The following is an 18,875-nucleotide window of genomic DNA, read 5'->3' as shown; positions in this document are numbered from 1 at the left end:
AGTTTCATCAACATTGAAACGGTATAGCAGGTGTCCAGGAGCCACTTTCTGACAGATTTTGGGTGAAAAATTGACAATATTTCACGAATATTCAAGTTTGCAGGTGGAACCTGAAGAGATTCAGCTGCAAGTGATAGTTCATATGAAAGGTATTATTAATACCTAGGAACGATTTTCAGCAATTTCAGATTAAATGAGTTTTGGTGACTCTACAAGGTGAAAATCAAAAAATAAAAATTAGCAGCCCAAGATTAACATTTTGTATGGCGGCACCAAGATGCTATAGACCTGCCCGCATCTCACCTGGTTTATTATGTGTGTTGTGTCATTAGAAAACACTGACAGAAGTTTCATCAACATTGAAACGGGATAGCAGGTGTCCAGGAGCCACTTTCTGACAGATTTTGGGTGAAAAATTGACAATATTTCACGAATATTCAAGTTTGCAGATGGAACCTGAAGAGATTCAGCTGGAAATGATAGTTCATATGAAAGGTATTATTAATACCTAGAAACGGTTTTCAGCAATTTCAGATTAAATGACTTTTGGTGACTCTACAAGGTGAAAATCAAAAAATAAAACTTAGCAGCCCAAGATTAACATTTTGTATGGCGGCACCAAGATGCTATAGACCTGCCCGCATCTCACCTGGTTTATTATGTGTGTTGTGTTATTAGAAAACACTGACAGAAGTTTCATCAACATTGAACAGATTTTGGGTGAAAAATTGACAATATTTCACGAATATTCAAGTTTGCAGGTGGAACCTGAAGAGATTCAGCTGCAAGTGATAGTTCATATGAAAGGTATTATTAATACCTAGAAATGGTTTTCAGCAATTTCAGATTAAATGACTTTTGGTGAATATTCAAGGTGAAAACCAACAAATAAAACTTAGCAGCCCAAGATTAACATTTTGTATGGCGGCACCAAGATGCTATAGACCTGCCCGCATCTCACCTGGTTTATTATGTGTGTTGTGTCATTAGAAAACACTGACAGAAGTTTCATCAACATTGAAACGGGATAGCAGGTGTCCAGGAGCCACTTTCTGACAGATTTTGGGTGAAAAATTGACAATATTTCACGATTATTCAAGTTTGCAGGTGGAACCTGAAGAGATTCAGCTGCAAGTGATAGTTCATATGAAAGGTATTATTAATACCTAGAAATGGTTTTCAGCAATTCCAGATTAAATGACTTTTGGTGAATATTCAAGGTGAAAACCAAAAAATAAAACTTAGCAGCCCAAGATTAACATTTTGTATGGGGGCACTAATATGCTATAGACCTGCCCGCATCTCACCTGGTTTATTTTGTGTGTTGTGTCATTAGAAAATACTGTCAGAAGTTTCATCAACATTGAAACGGTATAGCAGGTGTCCAGGAGCCACTTTCTGACAGATTTTGGGTGAAAAATTGACAATATTTCACGAATATTCAAGTTTGCAGGTGGAACCTGAAGAGATTCAGCTGCAAGTGATAGTTCATATGAAAGGTATTATTAATACCTAGGAACGATTTTCAGCAATTTCAGATTAAATGAGTTTTGGTGACTCTACAAGGTGAAAATCAAAAAATAAAAATTAGCAGCCCAAGATTAACATTTTGTATGGCGGCACCAAGATGCTATAGACCTGCCCGCATCTCACCTGGTTTATTATGTGTGTTGTGTCATTAGAAAACACTGACAGAAGTTTCATCAACATTGAAACGGTATAGCAGGTGTCCAGGAGCCACTTTCTGACAGATTTTGGGTGAAAAATTGACAATATTTCACGAATATTCAAGTTTGCAGGTGGAACCTGAAGAGATTCAGCTGCAAGTGATAGTTCATATGAAAGGTATTATTAATACCTAGAATCGGTTTTCAGCAATTTCAGATTAAATGACTTTTGGTGAATATTCAAGGTGAAAACCAACAAATAAAACTTAGCAGCCCATGATTAACATTTTGTATGGCGGCACCAAGATGCTATAGACCTGCCCGCATCTCACCTGGTTTATTATGTGTGTTGTGTCATTAGAAAACACTGACAGAAGTTTCATCAACATTGAAACGGTATAGCAGGTGTCCAGGAGCCACTTTCTGACAGATTTTGGGTGAAAAATTGACAATATTTCACGAATATTCAAGTTTGCAGGTGGAGCCTAATGACACACCAAACATAATAAACAATGACACACCAAACATAATAAATAAACCAGTTGAGATGCGGGCAGGTCTATAGCATCTTGGTGCCCCCATACAAAATGTTAATCTTGGGCTGCTAAGTTTTATTTTTTGGTATTTTACCTTGTAGAGTCACCAAAAGTCATTTAATCTGAAATTGCTGAAAACCGATTCTAGGTATTAATAATACCTTTCATATGAACTATCACTTGCAGCTGAATCTCTTCAGGTTCCACCTGCAAACTTGAATATTCGTGAAATATTGTCAATTTTTCACCCAAAATCTGTCAGAAAGTGGCTCCTGGACACCTGCTATACCGTTTCAATGTTGATGAAACTTCTGTCAGTGTTTTCTAATGACACAACACACATAATAAACCAGGTGAGATGCGGGCAGGTCTATAGCATCTTGGTGCCCCCATACAAAATGTTAATCTTGGGCTGCTAAGTTTTATTTTTTGATTTTCACCTTGAAGAGTCACCAAACGTCATTTAATCTGAAATTGCTGAAAACCGTTTCTAGGTATTAACAATACCTTTCATATGAACTATCATTTCCAGCTGAATCTCTTCAGGTTCCACCTGCAAACTTGAATATTCGTGAAATATTGTCAATTTTTCTCCCAAAATCTGTCAGAAAGTGGCTCCTGGACACCTTCTATACCGTTTCAATGTTGATGAAACTTCTGTCAGTGTTTTCTAATGACACAACACACATAATAAACCAGGTGAGATGCGGGCAGGTCTATAGCATCTTGGTGCCGCCATACAAAATGTTAATCTTGGGCTGCTAAGTTTTATTTGTTGGTTTTCACCTTGAATATTCACCAAAAGTCATTTAATCTGAAATTGCTGAAAACCATTTCTAGGTATTAATAATACCTTTCATATGAACTATCACTTGCAGCTGAATCTCTTCAGGTTCCACCTGCAAACTTGAATATTCGTGAAATATTGACAATTTTTCACCCAAAATCCGTCAGAAAGTGGCTCCTGGACACCTGCTGTACCGTTTCAATGTTGATAAAACTTCTGTCAGTGTTTTCTAATGACACAACACACATAATTAAGCAGGTGAGATGCGGGCAGGTCTATAGCATCTTGGTGCCTCCATACAAAATATCCATTAACCAACAAGAGCGTCAGTAAGTAAACGTCGTATTTTTTTGAATTTATTTATTTTAGAACATATTTTAGTGTTTATATAAATACCTACCGTTATTATTCCAATGTTTTTGGGGCTTTTTACGTGTTTTAATTGATAAAGTATGCAATGACTGAAGTGACCATCTTAATTTGGTCGGGTATTCAAAGGCTGCTAACTTTAGGCTGCTAACTTCACGCAGGTGGATACATTATATTTATGCATATGACTTACAATAAATATAGAAGGAGCAGCCATTTCTCTCTGACTACCAATAGTCAGATAAAAATATTATGCAAACATTACTCAAATCGACGAAATAAAATGAATTTATGGAAATGGCATTTTTATGATTTTCACATAAATATATAATTTTATTACTACTAAGTACTTGCTATTTCGCATACTGTGTTATGGAACTTCGTTGTCAAGCCAGAAAATGAAAATGAAAAAATATTTATTTAAATATAGCTGTTCCCGCGCGCTTCGCTTCGCCTTAAAAAGTTTTCCCGTGGGAATTCCGGGATAAAAAGTAGCCTATGTTCTTTCCCAGGGTCTAGACCGTATGTATACCAAATTTCATTCAAATCCGTTCAGTAATTTTGGCGTGAAAGAGTAACAGACAGACAGACAGACAGACAGACAGACAGACACAGTTACTTTCGCATTTATAATATTAAAGTTAGGATTAGGATTAGTTAGGATAGTTAGGATTAGGATTATGAAAGTTACAAAATATGAATAGGCAGCAAATAGGTATTGAACATTTGTTGTCTGATCATGATAAACAGTGATATGGATAGGTCATATTTTAAGCACTAAAGGCCGATTTTCAATAGCCATATAATAGAAAAATGCCAGCTGTGTAATAAGATATGTAATAGCACAGCCTAATACAAACATTAGACGCGAAAACATCGAATGATTCCCCAAATAACTTTTATCTAACCATTGAAAAATCAGGCCTAAAACATGAAAATATAGTAGAGTCAGAAACTCAACATCATAAATATGAAACGAACATAAAAACATAGGGCCTTACCACAAAAACATAGACAGTATTTAACAGAAGTTTAGCGCTGTCAAACGCCTAAAAAATCTGCCAAATTTCGTTTTAAATACTAGTTAAACAGTGTTTAAAGTTTTTTTGTGGTAGCACAGTTAATGTCTAAGAGGGGTTAGGATAAAAACAATTTGGTATGCAAAAACATTTTATTTCATTTGATTAAATATCTTACCATCTAAATTCTTGGAAAAAATTATAAACTCTACATTTACAAGGCAGAGTATAATATTAACAGTAATGTATCGAAGTTATGTATTTATCTAGTGAGTATTATTCATTTACTTTGAGTACCTAGTATGAGATACAGATACATAATGAAGAACTACAAAGTAATACTGACCATAATCATAAATTATACAACTATGAGTATAGTATATAATATGTAGGTATGTAAAGGCTATACATATTTTATGCTATGAAATACTGACTTAAACTATACATAATGTTAATAGATTAAATGTTATATGATACAAAAATCCTTTTACATGGCCACGGTTGTCGATTATCTACGAGTATAATGAAGAAGAAGAGCAAAAAATAATGGCACAAGGCTTGAAAAATTGTATATAGAATATAAAATATATAAATGCTTAAAGTGTCGTTATAATAATATTTTATGTAGGCAATATATGATGACAAGATGGATTAAATATTATATTAAAATCACAGATATAGATTCCATTAATTAGGTCAATCAAAGACATACAAGTATTATTAAAATAAAAACCATACAAAAGCAAGAGATCTCAGAATAAGCATAACACATAAAACGCATAAAACTCCAAACACAAAAACAAAACAGAAATAAGCACTGGCTGGAAAGAACTAAAGCACCGTTGAGAAAAATGCAAACTACCGAATCTATCAGCAAAGAGGTCACATAAGTGTTAGTAAGGGCCGGATCCTCCTTGGTAGCCGCTAGCTGACAGGTCCTGGCTGTTTCTGTCGTAGCCTCCTTGCCCGCGGCCGGTGTCTTCGTAAGAGATCTTGGGGCGGTAGCCATCTTGGTCTGCCTCGTATTCTACCGTCTGCAAATTATTAAGTGTGAGTGTTAGTGACAACATTTAATAATGTGTAAATATATGTTTGGAATGACTTGCGATTTATACGTATATCTTTAGACCCCTTATTTATTACGAAAAAACATTGAAGCTTTTATAAAAAATGTTCTGTGATGTTTTTTTTTACTCAACAACCGTCCCGGTCGCAGCAGTCGTAAAGCCTAGTTGGAGGCTTTCGGGCAGCTTGAAAACATGACAGTCGGATTGCCCACTTACCCGAAAACTCTTTCAGCACAAGCTTGCTCAGCCGAGCCTCAGCAGTAGGGACGTGATTGGTTGTAATAAACAACCCCCGATATTCAACATTAAAACTCGCATAACTTTTGAACGGCTTATTCGATTTTGATAAAAATAGCTGAGAACACTCGAGCTAACATTACCTATGACACAAAAAAAACAAACCGCAAATTGGTCGGGCCGTTTGGGGGATTAGCTACGCTAAACAGATACACAGACACACAGACGCGTTAAAATTATAACTAACCTGTTTCCTGCCATCGGGCAACAGCACATAGTAGAGTCCCTCGGTCCTATCTCCCATCCGGGACTCGCGGTGTCCAAAGTCGTTGCCAGACTCGTCATCCTGGACTTTGTAGTCAAAGCTGTAGTTGGCTGGCTCCTGCGGGGTTTGGTAGTGGATTAGCGGTGCATTTCTTCAAAGTCAAATGTTTTTATTCATCGTATAAGTATAAAATTTTCTGATGAACGTAAGTTTTTACTAACTACCTACTCTCCGGATTTAAGATTTCGGATAAGGGGCTCTTTCTGTCTTTGGAGAAGAACGGAGGCAAACAACTCCTAAGCCATATTTAAATAAAGACTTGGGCAGTAATACTCTTGTTACAGCTCGGAAATCCGAGTAGAGAGGCCGAGACAGTGTCCGTTGCTAGCCGTTTGTTGGTGGAGAACCGGCCGAGGATACTGTCTCGCTCCACTCGGTAGGTGTAATCAGGGTATTAGCGACTAACCACCAGTTGACTATAAATAGCATGAGCTTCGAGAGCGAGCGCGAAGGTATTTTTTTGTCATGAGCATCTTGCGCCTCGTGCTAGGCTGAGTAGATGATATTAAGCCCTCTTTAAAGCGTATCTTGAGTATTTGACAGTGCTAAACTTTACGTGTTCCTAGTTTTGGTTCCTAGTATGTATAAATAAATAAGAATCGAAAGCAGTATGTCAGGATCATGGCATATGGAGATCCATAGTCTCTGCCTACCCCTCTAGGAGACAGGCGTGTACTTTAAGGCATAAGGTACCCCTTTTTCATAAAATAAACCGATCATAACACAACTCACCCCATTGCCCTCTCCGTCGCTACCATCATAACCATTACTCCTTGCGTTAGGAGGCAGGTACTGTCTGGACTGGGCTTGGCCTGAGCCTGAGCCGAGGCGGCCTGAGCCAGAGCCAGGTGGGCCATACTGCTGAGATGGGGCGGAGTATTGCTGTGGAAAAGGAAAAACATTGCGACTTATTTTATAAATTAGGGGGATTTGGGAAGGCTGGTAAAAAAGGCGAGAAGTCATGCGATAATAATGTTTTAAAGTAAGCGTCCAACTAATGGTATCGTACGTACTTAAATGTATAGAGAAACGTCTTTTGGCAATGCCGATAAATTGGACGCATAAGTGTGAATTTCTGAGCCTGCAAAGAATACTGAATGCGATGCGTCCGTTGCGTACGCTTAATCTTCGTTCCAATAGTAGGCCACAAACTGCTCTCTTGTTAACTATACCTACTTTGCGCGATATGCCTACATCTGTCAGTTAGAAACTTGATTGGGCAGTATTATGTTTGCAGCTGACTTATCTCACTCGCACCATCTTATAACGCGTAAATTATAGCCTTGGCAATTGTGGCTAAAAAAACTATTTTATTTTGACTAATAATTCACCTGAGACGGGGCACCATATTGTTGCGAAGGCTCCGGTGCGTTGTACTGGCTGGACGGAGCGTTGTACTGGCTAGACGGTGCGCTGTACTGGCTAGACGGTGTGCTGTACTGGCTAGACGGTGCGCTGTACTGGCTAGACGGTGCGCTGTACTGGCTAGACGGAGCGTTGTACTGGCTTGATGGTGCGTTATACTGGCTGGATGGGGCGTTGTACTGGCTTGATGGTGCGTTATACTGGTTGGACGGAGCGTTTTGCTGCCGAGATGGCGCTCCATATTGTGCTGATGGCCTGCTGAAAATAGAAAGATGATTATGGTTAATTAAGTTGCAATGTTTAGATGGATGTTATTTTATACACTTTGTAAATTAAACCAGTTTTAGGGTGGATTTTATTAGTGTCGTTTCCGTAGGTATATGAATGAACCCGTCGAATACTAAACATTGCGAAACGCAGACTGATTTTTAATGCTGGAAATTGATTTATAATGCATATGTCACTGATAAAATTTAACTCTGTAGCAATACTACCTTTACTGTCTAATATTATGAACATTGTGTACGAGCCTCATAAAATGCTAAGCTAGCTTAGTCGAAGTGATAATGCTTATGCCATTTTCATTATCGACCTGTTAATACAAGGCAAATGTATGGATTTGTTTACAGTATTCTTAAAGTAGGCACTAGCGTAAGTACATGTTATCTGTATATCTGGGGTCAGTGGTGTCCTAAATAGGTTTTTTAAAAACCTGTAGTAAGGTACCGCTACCGTTAAAGTACAAAAAACTATTAATTACATTTAATTTAGTTCAACAGAAAAATAAAAAGTTAAAGAATGTTATAGAACTCATGCTGTATTTTACAAGGTATAAGTATATTATTGGCTTACCTCTGGCTCTGTCGTGCAGGGGTTCCGTACTGGTTGGACGGGCGCCGGGCCTGCGCGGGGGTTCCGTACGATGAGGATGGACGGTTCTGAGATCTGTGGAGAAGGGTTTAATAGAACACACACGCACTCACGCCTTGTACTAATGTACTCCCTTGCGGGGTAGGCAGAGGTGCATTGCTGCACCCACTTTTCGCCAGAGTGTTATGTTAGTCCCAATGTAATAGGGGGCGGGCCTATTGCCATTTTACGGGCACATCCAAGACCCGAGAACAAATATCTGTGTTTTAAACAAATATCTGCCCCAGCCGGGAATCGAACCCGGGACCATCGGCTCAGTAGTCAGGTCACTAACCACTACGCCATTCGGTCGTCTACTAGGGTTTAATAGAATTACGGTTAAAAAGAATAATTAATATAAGACAATATCAACTAATTTGCATTAAAATGGCGTGAGCGTCGTGTTTTCAAAATCTTTTCTGAGTCTTTTGTGTCAATCAATCCAGTTTCGGAACAGTTGCATAATGGACGCACAACTGTGTTTGTGACTTGAGAATGTAAGCTCTGGCTGGCAACAACTGTTCTTTATCTGGGGGCACGGGCGTGCGTGTTTTGAAACTATACAAGGCCAGAACGCAGAGGGTGGGACTGCTCACGTATAGTTTCAAATTAAAACGGTGCCATGATTTACTTGAAAGTATACAAGGCCATTACGCACTAATCGCGTATATTTTCAAGTAAGTTGGGCCAAAATTATGACTTGAAAATATACTGCAGCAGTTACCACTGCGTACTAATCGTGTATATTTTCAAGTGCCAAGCGGCAATGCGAGCACTTGAAACTATTGGTGATTAGTTACCAGGTAGCCCTCTTGAATTGTTGCTCTCTCTTTCTTTCATGCGAAATAGAATAAGTTTATTGCTTTCTAAACATTGCATCATCATTCCGCACTCGGCATTGTTTTCGTAACGTGTTTTTTGTTAACATCGTACAGTTAAAAAGTATTTATTTAAATTAGAAGAAATATTTCAATATATTATTATGAGATAGTAACTTAAGCCTAATAATAAAAAATGTTACAAACTAAACTACCTATATATTATACAAACTAAACCTATGTACATAACTAAAACTATATAGTTAAAAAGTAAATTGATTTAAATTAATCTGTAGAACTGTTGTTAATAGATGATTCCGTCTCCGTTCCTCCGATCGATCGGTTGTTACTGTGACGCTGTCGCGCTCGTCCGGTGGATTGGTTGACACGATCAAAGACTAAACAATTACCGACTAGATAGGACAGTGCTGTTCACGTCGCTCACCATCATGTCGCTGTGCAACATCTGTGCCAAAACTGTCAAGACCTCGGAACTCCTTAAGTGCACTACACTTAGATGCAAACACATCTATCACTATTCATGTGTAGGTGTTAAGGAAAGTGCACTTGCCAACTTCCGTGCTACTCAACAGGCAACATGGAAGTGTGCTGGAAATTGTTCGATTAGAAGCTCCAGACATGCAGGAGATCTGGAGGCGTCTCCAGTAGCAGCGGGGTTACAACATCTGGACACCAAGAACGAGGAGCTGCTCAGGGCTATCGAGGAGGTAATTTCACGCCAGGGCAAATCGAATCATGAAGAGCTCTTAAAAAATCAAGAAGAAATTAAAGCCAAATACGAAGATATGATAACGGCAATTAATAAATATTCAGAACACTATGATGGGATAATGAAGGAGTTAAAAGAAATTAAAAAGGTCCAAGTTAAAATTAATGAGCTGGAAACTAAAAATGCATCTCTTACTAAAAAATGCCAGGACCTTGAGCTTCGGGTCTGTAATATGGAGCAAAAAGCCATTAATTGTGACGTTGAAATAGGAGGTGTTCCTGAGAACAAGGGTGAGATACTTCAAGATATAATAAGCAATATCTGCACCGTCATCCGCCCCAATCTTCCTATACCTGAAGTCAAGACCTACCGCACAGGGGCAGCTGGACCGGGGAAAACTCGCCCGATCATTGCTACATTCCAATCCCAACAAGAGAAGAACAATTTCATCAAGTCGGCGAAAGTTTTCAATAATGCATGTAAAGATCGCAGTAAGTTGAACCTGTCTGATATTGGTCATAAAAGCGCTTCGTCATTTATCTATATCTCGGAAAGGTTAACTCCCAGATCTAAGTACCTACTCGCACTAGCAAAGAAAGAAGGTAAATCTAAAGGGTATAAATAAATATATATGGTCCCGCAACGGTAGAATTTACATGCGTAGGGAGGACGGTGCCAACGGTATGCACATCTACGACGAAAGTTGCCTAACTAATCTTTGACTACTTTTTTCCACATACCGCTCTGCAGCTTTGCTTTTGGTAAAAAACGTTGCTAATATAAGCCTACTGTGTAATATCTTATATTATATTATTACCTACATTCATATACAATATTATATGCATTTTGTATACGTCATTATATATTATTTATTAATGTTATTCTACTTATTCCCAAAAACAATTACGAATATTCGTCTACCGCAACAAATGATCCACAATTTCGCACACACAATACTGACTGCACCCTATTTGAGCCTTTTTTGCTTGCACTATATGTGATACTTACGGCTATTTGCTTTCATAACAAAACTTGTTTACGACGAAGATCACCCTTCGCTTATGGGTACTTATTACGTGCAGTTTTTTGTTTGAAGTTTTATTAATTTCTTGTTTTCGATCGTCAAATTGAACTATTAGACTTGCCAGAAGGCTATGAAACGCACACTCTTAGCGATATGAACGAGTGCAGTAGCCTTTTAAGCAACTTTAACCTAAAAATACTGTCCTTTAACATACGTAGCATAGATGCAAACTTCGAAGAATTTTTAATTATATTGGGCAAAACCAAAACAGAATGGAACATTATTTGTCTCACAGAGTGTTTCTTACGCTCCGCTAAATACTCTCTGGAGATAAATGGTTATCGACAATTTAGGTCGGAGCGTAACTTCAACTTCAATAAAAATGATGGAGTAGTGCTGTTTGTGCGAAATGATCTCCAAATTACATGTTACGAATCTGCCGAGTTAATTGATTGCACAAACTTCACTGCCATAATTAATAATGATACCTTATTAGTAGCCATCTACAGGTCGCCTTTCTATAAAGATAGCAACTCCTTTTCTAAAAGTTTACTTAATTACATAACGAGTAATTCAAAATATAAACACATCATTATTACAGGTGATCTCAACCTGGATATATTGGACCTAAATAATGAGAAAGTCCAAAGTTTCATTCTTGGACTGCAGGAGTTAGGTTTCTGCCCCACAATTACTGTACCTACTCGGCTAGCCTCCAACACTTGTCTGGATCATTTTTTCCTTCGGTCGAAGAGTGAGTATAAGGCTGCCGTGTATCACGCAGGCATTACTGACCACTCACTGACAATGCTCGGTGTCCACACGAGTCTCCAGACATCCTGTCATCCTCGACGGAGCCCAGAACCCGTACGAACTAACTATAATGAAGCTAATAAATTAATATCAATGTTCGACTGGTCAGAATTATATACAATAACAAATGTTGACGATGCATTTAAATACTTTACTACTTCCATAGAAAACATAATTAATTCTTGCACTGCGCCTATGAAAATAAGACATAAAGATAAAACATTTAAGCCATGGATTACTAGTAGCCTACTTTGCTGCCTGAGAAAGAGAGACCAACTTCACATCCAAGCCCACAAAAACCCGAATGATTTTACCATACAGATATATTATAAAAACTATAGAAATATGTGCAAGGAAGCCGTGAGGTTGGCGCGCTCTCTCTACTATAAGGATCTTATCACAAAAAATAGACAAAATCCAAAAAAATGCTGGCAGCTCCTTAATGAATACACATATGCACATAAGAAGAAAAGTGATAATTCTGATATACATAAGTTAATTAAAACATTAAAAGAGAGTGGCAATTCCAAACCCCTTAATGAAATCAATATATTTTTTGCTTCAGTAGGTGAATCATTGGCTACAGAGTTAATGACAACCACTAACACTAATATTAACACATTGGTATCCCAAATATCAAGCAAGTCATTTTCCAACAATTTTTCATTTTTCTTCTATCCGGTTACAGAAATAGAACTAGCTAAAATTATAAAAAAATTAAAAAATACATCCTCTCCAGGACTAGATAAAATTCCAGCATTGATTATTAAATCAAATTTTCCCTTCATAGTTGATCCATTACTTTACATTTTAAACCTTAGCCTCAGTACGGGACTTTTTCCTAGCTGTTTAAAAAAATCAAAAATAGTTCCCATCTTTAAAGGAGGTGTAGCTAGTGATATATCAAATTTTAGACCTATTTCTCTTCTCAGTGTTATATCAAAAGTTCTAGAAAAGGTTGCTAAGGCAAGATTAATAAAGTTTCTTAATAAGCACAACCTTCTTAGCAAAAACCAATTTGGCTTTCAGGAAGGCAAAAACACTGAAGATGCTATCCTGTTAGCTGTTTCGAGGATTGCCCGTTGCTTAGATGGAGGGAAGAAGAGCATAGGAATATTCTTGGACCTAAAAAAGGCCTTTGACACTGTGGCTTTTCCCATACTTCTCGGCGAGCTCGAAGCTCTGGGTATACGTGGACTACCCCTGCAGTGGTTTGAAACCTACCTTATGGATAGAAAACAGCTTGTCTACGCTTCCCAGGAGTTCTCTGATGAGCAGAGGGTGAGCTACGGTGTGCCGCAGGGTAGCGTCTTGGGTCCTGTCCTATTTTTGACATATTTAAACGCACTTTGTGACCTTAGTCTTGATGGAGGCAACGTAATATCCTTTGCTGATGACACGCTACTGATATTTACTGGTGACACCTGGGAAGCTACGTTTGAGTTTGCTCAAAAGGGATTTACGACAGTAATGAAATGGCTAAACTCCAAACTATTGACTCTCAATAAAACAAAGACCAAGTATATTTGCTTCTCCATCTACAGTAACTCACAGCCATCTACATTATTCACTTTAAAAACGTGTCAATGTGCTCCTAGTCTGCGATGCCACTGTGTTAATTTGGAGAGGGTAAGCCAAATACGATATCTAGGAATTATTATTGACCAGAATCTCTCTTGGAAACCGCACATAATTGCCATTTCCAAGAAACTTCGGTCTTTGATCCACTTTTTTTGGCAGCTTCGTAACATCGCTGATAGTAGCTTAATGTGGAGTGTCTACTATGCTTTGGCACACTCCGTCATTGACTACGGCATTTTAGCATATGGAGGTGCTTGCGCCACTACGCTTAGTTTGGCTCAACCTGCCCAAAATAGTATAATTCGTGTGATAAACAAAAAACCGTCACGCTATCATAATGAGGATCTCTATAAAGAAGCAGGTGTCCTTAATATTCGACAACAGTATATGTACAGGCTGTGTAATTATTACCACAACAATAAACATCTACATAAACTGAATACTCGAGTTGTTACTCGATCCGCACACGTAGGTAAGTTACTGGTAGATGCTACAAATACTGTTTTTGGGCAAAGATTTTACTATTGGCTTGGCCCGCGACTGTATAACAAAATACCAGCCGATGTAAAATCTCACTTAGAGCGTAATAAAAGGGCATGCAAAAGGTGGATAAATGGTATTGGTATTGTGGACTCAGAAATACTATTAAAACACATCAATAAATGAGATTTTTTCTAGTTACTTATACTGATTGTCACACACATTATTAACCTATTATATGTGAAATTAGATTGAGGTATACATTACTTTTCCTATATATATCATATCTTATGTATAATATATATTCTATTTTAGGTATTCTACCCAGGTTTAATATATTTATGTTAAATTATCCTATTTATATACGTATTATATATTTAAATTAATTAGTCTGTTTGATACAGTAGGCAAAATATAATTTACCTAGTTTTTTTAATAATAATATGTTCAAAACATTCCATTAATAAAATTGAAAGCATAATGAGGAACGGAACAGAACCTTCACACTTCAGCACGGGCCTGCCTAGTGAAGTGTGCAGACAACTTACTGCGATCTTATGATCCCACAAAACTGTAATTTCATTGTGTAATAAATAAAAATAATAAAATAAATAAATAGTAAAACTGATCTCAGAAGAGGGTGTAGAACAATTCATAAAAGACAATTACGGTGAATTCAAAACTTGATGAAAAATATGTCTGTAATAGGTCTATAGGGTAATACCTACTACACTCACAAGCAATGAATAAGTCCAAGTAGCAAAAAATCAACACCAAATGACCCCAATTATTTAAAACATTTAATTTAGAATTTGATCAATTTACGTTTTTAGGTGGTTATAATATTTTGATGGGCTGTTAAATGTACTTTATTATTGCCGACAGCGTCATTAAGCTAGCTTTTACCGTTCAGGAGCTATCGACACTGAAACTTTTTCATTGCTTGTGAGTGTATTTATTTATTTATACACTTTATTGTACACATACACAAGCAAACATAAAAGAGAACAGTTACAAATCAAAAAACACAAAACGTATACAAAGGCGGGCTTATTGCCAAAAAGCAATTTCTTCCAGCCAACCTTCGACTGGATGAAAGATAAATGCCATTAGATCCCTTAAATCATTTGAGTAGGTACAATTACTGAGTGTAGTAGGTATTACTCTTAATTCATATAAATAATAAGATATTAGTATTCTTACTTGCAAATATGATTGCTATAAATTTATTATAAAATGATCAATCAAATTAGAGCTGGTTCATCTTTATTTATTAACATTCTATAGGTATGACAGGAAGAACAAGTAAATTGTAGTCATTTACATTTACTGAAATAGTTAATTAAATCAGAATCAGCATGTAGGTATAAATTATATGCGACAAGTACGCCAATCAAGCAATGTGCGTAATAGCAATGTATATTTTCAAGAACGATTTAGTAAATCCCAACTTGAAAGTATACGCGATTAGTACGCACAAATCGTGTATATTTTCAAGTAGAATATTATTTTTTTCCACTTGAAACTATACAGTGCTAGTACACTATGGGTGCGTTCTGGCCTTGTATAGTTTCAAAACACGCCACGGGCGTACCATTTTTCTAGATGCTGAGTCGCGAGCACAAGTTTCGAACCTCCGTTAACGTTGCGTATCGTCAACTGTCACTGTCAAAATGTAAGGCAAAGTTAGTTCCAAAAGTGACATTTGTTTTTTCCATATGTTAGGTGGAAATTCACCAAACGCTAAACGTATTTAGTAGCCTGTCATACGTCTGTCAGTTAGCACAAAATGTATTTAAAATTTGATTGAAATACGTTTAGCGTTTGGTAAAAGTGACCCTTCGTGTAGATTCGAAAATAGTATCGAATCCTATGCTCGCTGCACAGCTCAGCCACCGTACCACACCCGTCACATTAAAGTAGCTATCAAGTATCTGTCAGATTCAAATTAGGTCAGAATTAACTGACAAGCGATGTGGTTTAAGGGCGTCTTGCACCAACAAATTAAATCTAGATTTAGTTTTAAATCTCGATTTATGCCATAAATTTAAATGGACTGACGTTACTTCAATCGAGATTTGACATTAAATCTAGATTTAATTTGTTGGTGCAAGAGGCCCGAAGTGTTGATTGCTACTCTGTCGGAAGTAGTATCCCTAGGTTGTACCTGAACACAGCATCAGTCTGCCTCTGCACTCCTGGGGCGGGCGCGCCGTAGGTCTGGGCGGGCGGCGCGAAGCTGTCCTGATTGGTGGTTCGATAGCCGCCTTGCTGGGGCGGCAGGTATCTGGAATTGAAGGGAATAGGAAGATAAGCGAAGAGGAAATGTGTTGTTAAGTTGTTATAGAGAAATTAAAGAATAAGTGCCAATTTCTCTATTGTCGGTTAGATAGAGCATAACCAGGTATTAGTGGTTGACTTATGACACATCTTTCAAGAATTTTATATGGAGATGACGTATAATTGATAACCAATCCCTGGTCGGTTAGATAACCGTCTATGGAGAAATTGGTACTAAGCTGAACATAAAACATAGACGTTTAAGAAGTATGTTATTATAATATTATTGTTATAGAGAAATGAAAGAATAAGCACGATAAGCGTTGAAGTACTTAAAAGTGCAGGAAGTTAGTAATAATGATGGGACATCTCAAACACGGCCATCTGATCCCAAACTAGGCAGAGCCCAGATACTTAGATAGATATAATTATATTAATCATCATCATCATCTCAGCCATAGGACGTCCACAGACCTCCCCCAATGATATTTATTTATTTATTTATTTGATACTTTATTGCACAAATATGAAATATAAGTGTACAAAAGGTGGACTTAATGCTAAAAGCATTTTCTATCAGCCAACCTACAGGAGGTACAGAAAAACTAGTAGAAAGGTGCAACAAAAAAAAAGTAGTTACTAAATTGAAAAAGCTGATATCTGTGTGCCTTGGCCGCTTTGTACTACTGTTGCGATGTACCTAATCTTATTTTAGCATGTAAGTTTAGTAGTGAATAGATATTACCAGTAAATATATTAATATTAAGTTAAATTAACAACACACCTAACTTAAAACTTAGTTCTTAGATATAGAAAGTTTTGGCAAATGTTGTGAATACATATAACTGGTACAATTACTAGAATAAGAACTATGTAACTATAGTAAAGTTTAAGAATGATTTGTATTGTGTGTGTACTGTTTGTATTCCTTTACCAATAAATAAATAAGTAAGTAGTTATAATGAGAGCGCATGTCTACACTACGACACGACCTTTTCATCACAAACAAAATGAAGTCAAAATTGCGGGAAAGAGATTATATCCTCACTGTTTATTTATTTCTAAAAAAAAACAAACACTCACACCTTGTACTAATGTACTCCCTTGCGGGGTAGGCAGAGGTGCATTGCTGCACCCACTTTTCGCCAGTGTTATGTTAGTCCCAATGCCAATGTAATCGGGGGCGGGCCTATTGCCATTTTACGGCAACTTAACTATAGACCAGAGAGCAAATATCTGTGTTTAAACAAAAATATCTGCCCCAGCCGGGAACCGAACCCGGGACCTTCGGCTCTAATTCTAGTTCTTAAATAACAAAATGTTGTACTTACCTATTATCTACAGGCGGCTCCGCTATGGCAACGGCTAACAGCATTGTACACGCTAATACGATCTGAAAATTATAAAAGAAACACATAATTAACAGAATTTGAGTAAGTACATAACGAGTAAAGCCCTGTACAGAAATGAAGCTGGAAACTTATAAGCGCTTTATTTTTCATATTTTGCCGAACCAGCTCTGCTAAGAGCGAGAAAAATATACATAGTAAAGTAAGTGCTAAGTATCCATAGTAAAATATTATTATTATTTTATTGTCAAATCTCGATTTAAGAAACATCAGTCCATAGGTATAAATTTATGGCATAAATCGAGATTTAACACAAAATCCAGATTTAATATGTTGGTGCAAGTGGCCCTAAATATCATTTCTAGGTTAGGGCAACCCTGTACCTTTTTTGCTGGCTGTACAAGGGTAGTCTAATTGATTGCTGGTAATCTGTATCACCATGTTGTTTTGGACCATGACTTACAAGACCACCCTGTATTTGAGTCTTTAATTAAATTAAAAACTAAAACCCATGTAATCATCAAAGTAAATGCATAATCTCCACATTTAGACCCCGAATATTGTCGGTGGATCGAACCCGGGACTTCGGCATAGCAGTCAGTCACTAACTAAGCACCTCATAATTTTAACACAGACAACCATAAGTAATTTCACTAAACAACTTATAACATCCCAATTCTTTCAAATGCTTTAAATCCTTAAACCATATCCTACCTTCATTTTGCACCCGCACTGATCCAAAACGGCCAAAACTAAACACAAGTCTAAATTATTCTTCCAATAAACAAAACACAACACAATTTTTCTTCACCAAACTGTCATGCTATAACGAACTTTAGATACGATATAAATAAATAAATATAAAATTAACAAATTCGCGGCCGTCAAAGTGTTAAAGTGATCTACTGTCACGTGTTAACAGATCTAGTTGTAAGAGCTGTTAACTCATAAGCGGTGAAGATGCGAATGATGTTTAGTCAATCTCGGCTAGGGCTTTTATATACTGTGGCGAGCGAGATTAGAGGAAATTTGTAAGGTCTTCAGCCAGTTACATTTAGTGTGGGCATGTAGAGCGATGCTTCTTAAAGGGAAAGTACTTACCATAAATATTTAAAAGAGCTTTTTACTGAAATACATACACAGATGCGTACATTCTCATTCAAACATTGAAACATATTTATTAGTATGTTTTTTCGTCAAAAATTTCGTTAGAAACTATGTTACAAATAGTATATTTATTATAAGTAATTATGACATTCATTATGTTAACAATAATTTTAATCAATAGATTCAAATCATCAAAGAGCGGTGGTAGCTCAGTCGGGTAAGCGCCCGCTTCTCACGCCAGAGATGCGGGTTCGAATCCCGGCGCTGACATGTACCAATGAGTTCTTTTCTGAATTTAAGTACAATGTATACCATCGCTCTTACGGTGAAGGAAAACATCGTGAGGAAACCTGCATATCTAGATTTAGCTAGATATGTGAACCCGCAGTGGACCAGCGTGGTGGGAAATGGT

At 37.2% G+C, this 18,875-nt stretch overlaps 1 protein-coding gene across 1 annotated transcript; it reads right to left on the bottom strand.

Annotated features, from left to right (window-relative positions):
- Positions 1-4,592: 4,592 nt before the first annotated feature.
- On the bottom strand, positions 4,593-18,245 carry LOC125491095 (pro-resilin-like). Its single transcript, XM_048632186.1, has 8 exons — positions 18,071-18,245; positions 17,339-17,400; positions 15,895-16,014; positions 8,225-8,317; positions 7,339-7,630; positions 6,740-6,889; positions 5,930-6,064; positions 4,593-5,412 (listed from the first exon to the last, which is right to left on the bottom strand). Exons 1-8 carry the CDS (start codon positions 18,074-18,076, stop codon positions 5,272-5,274), a joined length of 999 nt encoding a protein of 332 aa, XP_048488143.1. The 5' UTR covers positions 18,077-18,245; the 3' UTR covers positions 4,593-5,271.
- Between the last annotated feature and the right edge of the window lie 630 nt (positions 18,246-18,875).

Source organism: Plutella xylostella, chromosome 31 (assembly GCF_932276165.1).
Source record: "Plutella xylostella chromosome 31, ilPluXylo3.1, whole genome shotgun sequence".
Classification (NCBI taxonomy): Eukaryota; Metazoa; Arthropoda; class Insecta; order Lepidoptera; family Plutellidae; genus Plutella; species Plutella xylostella.
This window is presented reverse-complemented; position numbering and strand designations above follow the sequence as displayed.

Bases quoted from the DNA above. Each gene is read 5' to 3' on its own strand.
- LOC125491095 (XM_048632186.1), bottom strand. The intron at 16,015-17,338 runs GTAAGTACAACA...CTTCAATTCCAG, and splicing joins GAGCCGCCTGTAGATAATAG to ATACCTGCCGCCCCAGCAAG. The intron at 6,890-7,338 runs GTGAATTATTAG...CCTTTTCCACAG, and splicing joins AATATGGTGCCCCGTCTCAG to CAATACTCCGCCCCATCTCA.